The sequence below is a fragment of the Phaethon lepturus genome, unplaced genomic scaffold (assembly GCF_000687285.1).
Source record: "Phaethon lepturus isolate BGI_N335 unplaced genomic scaffold, ASM68728v1 scaffold22150, whole genome shotgun sequence".
Classification (NCBI taxonomy): domain Eukaryota; kingdom Metazoa; phylum Chordata; class Aves; order Phaethontiformes; family Phaethontidae; genus Phaethon; species Phaethon lepturus.
In genome coordinates, this window is record NW_010511487.1 from 1 (window position 1) to 7,643 (window position 7,643).

The 7,643-nt window shown below is 41.0% G+C and overlaps 1 protein-coding gene across 2 annotated transcripts in view; it reads left to right on the forward strand.

The window, feature by feature from the left end:
* Window positions 1-192: 192 nt before the first annotated feature.
* The window catches only part of ZCCHC17 (zinc finger, CCHC domain containing 17), a 15,270-nt gene continuing 7,819 nt past the window's right edge, over window positions 193-7,643 (forward strand). For both annotated transcript variants that reach the window (XM_010284188.1, XM_010284196.1), the window contains exons 1-6: window positions 193-234; window positions 657-714; window positions 2,145-2,245; window positions 3,925-4,016; window positions 4,786-4,886; window positions 6,142-6,290. In XM_010284188.1, coding sequence (XP_010282490.1) covers window positions 193-234; window positions 657-714; window positions 2,145-2,245; window positions 3,925-4,016; window positions 4,786-4,886; window positions 6,142-6,290 — 543 coding nt within the window. The remainder of the gene's footprint in view (window positions 235-656; window positions 715-2,144; window positions 2,246-3,924; window positions 4,017-4,785; window positions 4,887-6,141; window positions 6,291-7,643) is intronic.

A 7,643-nucleotide genomic window follows, 5' to 3' on the forward strand; every position in this document is an offset into this window, starting at 1 on the left:
GTCAAGATGAACTAATCACTGTTGCCTGTTTATGCGCCTGTCCGCAGGTGTTTTCATGCATTAACTAAATATTTCTTCTCAAGGCATCTCTGTGCACTCGGGTGATGAATGCGCAGTAGGCTGGGGTGATTCCAGGTAGCGCTGGGGGCCCGTTGGAGTGTCTTTCGCCTGGACCCTGTGAGGCCTGCGGTGATGGAGGCGCTGCCTGAGCTCTACGCCATCTTCCAGGGCGAGGTGTGTGGCGCCGCTGCCTGCGGCAGGGACCCTGGGAGACGTTACGGCCTGTGGCATGCTTCTTTGTCGCTTCATTTTGTTGTTTTTGGCACTACGTAGTTCAGTGGCGGTTTGGGTAACTGACGGTTCTGTTCCACGTACTTAGACACCGATGTATATGTATTTGTGTGTTTATGTACGTAAGTATAGATACATATGCATATACTTATAAGATGCTTATCTGAATAATGCAGGAGTGGTTGGCTGACTGCAACCTGCTCCAGAGTCACCAAGCATTGCAGTGTCGAACCTGCCTTGAAATCTAAAACTGAAAGAAAATAGGGGAATTGTGTAGACTTTTTGTGTGTATTCTAATCTGTGGTTTGAAAATGGGAGTTTTGTGAAGGGTTTTCCTTTAGGTATTGTGTTGGTTTTCTTCACAGGTTGCTACAGTGACAGAATATGGGGCATTTATAAAAATCCCAGGCTGCAGGAAACAAGGTTTGTTTCTCTAATTTTGTTCAGACATAGTTTCATGTTAGTGTGTTTTAGCCAAGCAGTCATCCTTGGAATTAAAGGCTTGCTAGCTTTTTCTAAAAGCTCAGAAAAGATTTTGTTTTTTTCTAAATTAAGAAGAAATGTAGGTTCTTGGAAAGTATTTAGAATATGATGGTACCTTTGCATGAACACCGAAAAGACTCAGAGGGCTTTTTGGCAATTTCAGGATATTTTAGAGAATCATTTCAAGGTATTGGGCAAACTACAGAAACTTTTTGCAGTTAGATAATATATCCAACTTACTTTTTTTATGGCCGATACAAATAAAACTCAAATAAAAACATAAACCAGAAAAGTTGACTTAAAGCGGTGTCTATGTTTGTGGGAAACCTGCAAAGTTTTCAAAAGAACCAGCTGATGGTGGATGTTCTGTCACATGCTGGTAGGCCCACAAATAACCCCTTCTCCGCTCCCCTCTTGAAATGCCCAGTTCCTGTAGTGCCAGGTCTAATAAAAGTTTCTGGACAGAAGTGTGGCTGTTGGAGGGAAGTTGCTTTGAGATGCAAATGGGCCCTGAAATACGAGCTTGAACAGCAAGGTGTGTTTCCATATTTATCCTCCCTTGTATAACCCTGTAGCCCACATGTCATTAGTGCAAATTAAAAATTAAATTTTGGGGCAGTGTGACCTTGCAAGTGCAGGAGATCAGGGCAGCTTTGGTGTTTCATGCTTTTGACTTTGCCAGTGAAGTATTGTGTTGCTGGTGCATGAAATGGGCTCTTTATTCTCCCATGCTTGGGCTGGCCTCGGAGGACCGGAAGGGGAGGTGTTAGTGCCTGCTACAGTTTTCCATATGGGCACCTGATATTTTGAGTACAAAGACACTGCTTTGGGGGCCTGCTTCTCTGAGTTAATATGGAGCAGATCTTTTACATGTTTGATTGATGCAGCTAGTTGATTCTCACCTGCATAATGTACTGGAGGAAAGAAATGGTTAGTTTTGCTTAGGGTAACTGCTGCATATGTTCCCTGTCTCCCAGAGCGGTGGTCTCCAAACGTTTTTGATTGTGCATCCCTAGTGCACGATTAGTTAAAATTAGTTCACCCTATCAGTTAAAATTTTTTTGAGCATGCACACCCCCAGTATATGTACATTTATTTATAAATTATATACACGTACTACTGTACTAATGTTATGTACATTAAAAAACATACTCAAAAATAGAAATTAAAAAGGATGAGCTAAAGATGAAATAAGCACTATAATTTTTTTAAAAAAATTATTTATTAATGTCACAAAAATATTCCCATACCCCAAAGGATTGTCTTGCGTCACCACGCTTTAGAGACCACTGTCTTAGAGGACAAAACTGTGATTCAGTAGAGACTTGTCTTTATTTTTTCCTTTTTTTCTTTTTCAAAAACATGATTAGGCCTTGTTCATAAGACCCACATGTCCTCCTGCCGTGTGGATAAACCCTCAGAGATAGTAGATGTTGGAGACAAAGTATGGGTGAAGCTTATTGGAAAAGAGGTAACCTTAATTCTTGTTCCTTTAGTGCTGTGTAGATAAAATATACTGCAAGAAGAATGAACTGAGAAATTCTGTGCACAGAGCCTGTGTGTTCCTGTCGCTTTGTTGGGGGTTGACAGGCTCTGTTTTGCAGACAGGTGAACTCTCTTCACCTCCAGGTGTGGCTTTGGCCACTGACCTTCTGTGACTCGCAACAGTGCAGTTCGGAAAAAGGGATTTCATAAAAGCTTCTGGCATAAAAGCAAGAAATCGCTTCCCGTTCTTTCCCTGTGCACCCCTTCCAGCTTGTGTTACCTTAACTGTGTGATTTGGTGGCTAAATGAGCAATTTGAGAGGATCCCAAGATAAGAGCCAATATAAACACAGTTCATTAACTGTGTATGTTAATAATGTTATGCTCATTAACTGAGAGCCTGTTCTTAGAAGAAGCTGAGCTTTTTCTTTGCTTGTTTGTTTTCAGGAAGGTATAAGTGGCAATGAATAATGCCCAAAAGAAAATAGAGAGGCTTTTTGTTTGTTTTGAAGTAAGAGCATTATATATGTTTTCTTCCCTACAATCTACATTGCTTTTTCATGTGCAGAAGAAGTGACAGTAGGCATATCATCATATTTAAAGATTACTTGGAACAAAGACTATAGACACTTGTTTCGGTGAGCCGTGGAAACAAAGCAAGCTGACTGTATTTTCTTGGGAGTGAGGTGGAAGGATTCAGTTCAGAGTTGCACAGGATTTGGCCTTAAATGCTTTGCATTTTTTTTGAAAGAAGATAATTGGGTTGATGTATGAAACAAGGACTTAATTTTGTGTGAGATAAGGGAAATGGGTTGAGAAACTTGGTCTTATTTACACAATATAGAAAATCTGTATGAAAGACTCTACAGATTCTTTTTAGCCACCTTTGGTGTACCTTTTTTCTTTTTTTTTTTAATTTTGTTTGTATACTTTTTTATTAAGCCACTGCATTCTTTATCTGAAACACAGTTGTTGGGTTCCTGGCTTCTTTGCTGTAGAGGCAAGGGGCAGAAGATTGTTGGAGAGGTGGACAGCAGAAGAGTTTGATGTTAAATTGCCTGCAAATAACTGCATGAATGTCATAAACGACAAAACAGAAATAGCTTCAATAGCAGCACTGGTGAAAATGCAGACGATTGTAAGAAAGACTTGAAAAAACCCCAAACATACAACTTCTGCTCTTGCTTCTAAAGTGATAGGATTTCAGTGATCAAGGACTTACTAGGATTCAGAAAAGAGTAAGCTCCTAACAGAGGTACTTAAAACTTTAGTCTCCTAAGAGGATCGAAATGGGAAAAAGTATATAAAGTCTTATTTCTCAGGGTGCAAGTTGGCCGAAGTACTGGTTCAGGGAGAACTGCCTTGGGGGTGGATGCAAAGCTTCCAAACATGCACTTTCTTCTGCAGCTCTTGGGTTTGGTCATATTGAAAGCAGAATGTTAATCTGAATGGACCTATAGTTTGAGCTTGTCATATTACTGTGATAACTGCTTAACAGAAGCTGTTTTATTAGCTAGAATAGTCTAAATATAGCTACAAAATAGTAGAACAAAAGCACTTTCATGTCATCTCTTTTGTAGTCATCCTTCTTTATAGGCCTCCAGGCACACTGTTAATTAACATTGCTGTCATTTACTCTTCTCATTCCATATCTTCCTCTTTCCAGATGAAAGATGACAAACTGAAGCTTTCCCTCTCCATGAAGGTTGTTAACCAAGGCACAGGAAAAGACCTCGATCCAAACAATGTTTCCCTTGAGTAGGTAAATCTACTGAGTAGAATATAACAGATCAGACAGGTTGCTACTCCCTGCTTTTCCCAGCCTTGCATTCCTGGCTTTCCTGCCCTACTTATTCTCTAGGTACCCCCTCCTTTGGCTCTTCCTGAGCCCACCAGCGATGCTGTGGCTGCCAGGAGGGTTGTCTGAAGGCACTCCCTCGGTTATGCTACCTAGAGGCAGGCAGGAGCTGGTGGAGGCTGTAGTGAGTTCCAGCCCTGCACACCGTGGTGGGATTTTCATTCCTGCGTTGTGGTGGCTGTGCACTTGTGCTGGAAGGACTGTTTGTTCCAGCTGGGCATTTGTCTTGCTTTCACATACCACAAAATCTTAACTGCTCAGATGTTTCAGAGCTTCTTTGTCTACCTTTTTTTTTTTTTTTTTTGTTTGCAACATCTCTTGCAGATCAAATATAATTGCTTTATTTTCATACTGGGCAAGTATATCTATGTGTGTGTGTTCACATACAAAATGCGGATGTTAGTATAAAGGACGTAAGTGCAGCTCCCCCCATTTGTCTGCTTTTCTAGAGACTGCTCAGTTAATCTCAAAAGTAGAAGGTTACAGGTAATATGCTGTGAACAATGTGGTTTATTCAAATGAGCGATTGATCAGGTCTGTTCTTTGGTTCAGCTCAGTGGTACTTTTAGAGCAACATTTGAAAACACTTGTGGTTAGGTTGTGCCCGTATAAATATATGGGGTTAAAGGTGAGAGTGGATTGAAAATAGAATTGTCCTTCTCTTTCCAGTCAGGATGAGAGGAAAAAACGCATGTTCAGAGACTACACGAGTCAGAAGATCACACTTGAAGCTGTCTTGAACACTGTGTGCAAGAAATGCGGTTGCAAAGGTATGTTCATGCAGCATTGTCTTTTGGTACAGCCTTGTTTTATCCAGGTAGTGACCTGTAGATAGGATTGTATTGACATCTGTCTCATGGCTGCTTAAGGACTGAATTTTGTTTCCACATGTCTCTTTTAGAGGAGAACTACTTTTTCTGTCGCTTCTTACAAAAAGGAAAGACTTAGCTGAACTCCTTTTATAGAGGTTTGTTTCTTAAAATTGCATCCCATTGAGCTTCCTGTAAAGGGCCTTTCTACTGAGCCCAGGATCAGTACAGGTTCCCTTCTTGCAGTATTTGTGTTATTGTGTCTTACAGCCATGGTCTTGTTCCAGTTTTGCATTTTAAGGAATAAATGTATGCTTCCACCAGATCATTTCATTATGAAGAACATTCCGTAGGAATAACTTTACTGATTAGTTGTTGCGAGCACTGTGTTAGCTTGTGCCCATCTGTCTTAGAGCTGAAAACAAACTTTTTTTTTAACCTGGTGAAATTTTTGTCTTTTGCCTAGTGCAGCAATGGGAAGTTGGCTTATATGTTGCTGAGGCATAGTTTTTTCCACATGGAGTTTTTACTGCACCCTACTTGACTTACGTTATTTAGCCATAGAGTAAATAGTTAAGCTGGAGTTAATGCTTTTGTGGAGAAGGTTACAAATTTGTTTCTCTGTAGTGGTAGATAACGGTCTTTAAAAAAACATTTTAAAGAACCCTCAAAACTTTAAACTGGATTCAGCATATTTCCAGTCTGCTTTTTCATGGTGATGTGTACTCATAACATGCAGGCAGATGCTGTCTATCTGTAGTTTCCACTGCAACTATTAGTAGGTCAACTTTGATGTCTCCAGAGTAGAAAGGGTAGAACCAGAATGAGCTGATTTTCTCTGTGTGGGGCTTTGGTCTCATTTACCAGGTGCCTATGACACTGATTGACTCCCTTTCCCATACACTTTTCTATGCTGCTTAAGTCCTTGCACAGACAAGTTTCTACCAATTTCCCTGTTCAGACAAGAGTGTCGTAGTTTTTGCCTGACTAATCTTTCCAACCTGGGTTGCGTTTGCTCCCCTGGCTTCTTTAATCAGGGCATGTTAAACTAGCTGAAATGCTAGGACAAAAAATTTACAGTGTAGATTCTCTTATTGTGATTAATAATAAAAAGATGCACTTCAGGTGTCTGAAATGCAGTTGTTTTAATAAAATAAAAAAAGGGGGAGGAGAGCAGGGGATGGGCAGCATTGCTCCTCCAAACACTATTTTACAGGTCATTTTGCCAAGGAGTGTTTTGTGCAGCCTGGAGGTACCAAATATAGCCTCATCCCAGAAGATGAAGAAGAGGAGGTGGCGGCAGCAGGATATGAAAGAGATAAAAAGACCAGCATGGCTGATGATTCTTCAAAGAAAAGGAAAAAGGTATGAGGTGTGCTGCTGCTGGCCTGGAAGAATGAGCCACGTAATTTGTTCTGTGTAGTTACATCTGTGATTTACTATAGCAACGTGGTTATGAGTAACTGGATCTGGGCTGAGAAAGTGGCTCAGTTTTGTGCGGATTCTATAGCAAAACAGGAATCTTCTCTGCAGACTTTTTAGTAACTCTTAGACTTTCTGCCTTTGTTCTTGTTAAACTGTCTTTAAGATGGTTTTGTACTATAATGCACAGTCCTCAAAAGAGATTTCTTACAGTGAGAAAAGGATTATTATTTTTTTTTTCTTGGTCATTGTGAGGCTCTATAGAAATTGCTTCAGTTTCCTGAATTTCTGTGATTCTTGCCAATAACCCTGCTTCCCCTCCCTTCTCACTTCTCATGCCTTAACACCTTGCCTTAACCTGAACTAAGTGCCCTGCTGCCTTGCTTCAGCGGGTATCCCAGCCAGTGCAATGGGAGCTAGGTTTATCTGCCCATGCCAGAGAAAATTGCTGGTTGTATTTGTACTCCATTTGTACTCCGTTTCCAGGCTCTAAAGCAGTTTTCGTCTATGTGAAATGTCAAGAGATAAGAGACCTTTTGTGTCTAGTGTTTGGACTCTGGCTTCAGAGCATGCTGGTATAAAATGTAGGGAAGACCCACATCCAAAACAGGAGCCTTTGGTGGTCAGTCTGTTTCTACAGCAATGAATATTCCAACTCTGGACTTCAGTAAATAAACTGTTTCATTAGCCCCTTCACAACTGGAGTCCAATTTTTAATTACACTTCCGACCCCCTTTTTTTTTCTTCTGTTTTTTTTTCTTTCTCTTTCGAGCCCTGTGGCCTGTCTGTATCCTTGGAGAAGGGCAACAGGCAGGAAAGGTGGTGGATTTTGTTTTTATAGGAGAAGGACAAGGATGGTGTTAACAATTGCATAGTGAGAACTAACTTCTGAGGGCTTAGTTCTCCCAGGCTCACTGTGGAGTTAAACCAGTACTGGTGCTAGTAGGAGAGACTGCAGATGCTGGCAGTAGGGAACAGAGGATTCTGTTTTGATGGCAACACTCAGGCCAGTCCAGCTGAAGTCTTGCTTCCAGTCGCATTTTTCACTGGTAGTGTGGCTTCTGGCACTTTGGTACACTCTTATTTAGAGAGAGGAGTAGCTGGGGCTGTTTGTGGGATCGTAGGTGGTTACTGCACCAGAGTAGAAGAGCCAGTTCTGTTGTGATTTTTCCTTGTGTTAACCCTGGTCCTGTTGCATACCTGTTTCTGCCCTATAGTCAGTACAAAACGAAGTTAGTGTTAATTTGATGCCTAATTTGCAGTTCTCAGATAGCTGATCTGGTAGCAGGCATGCGA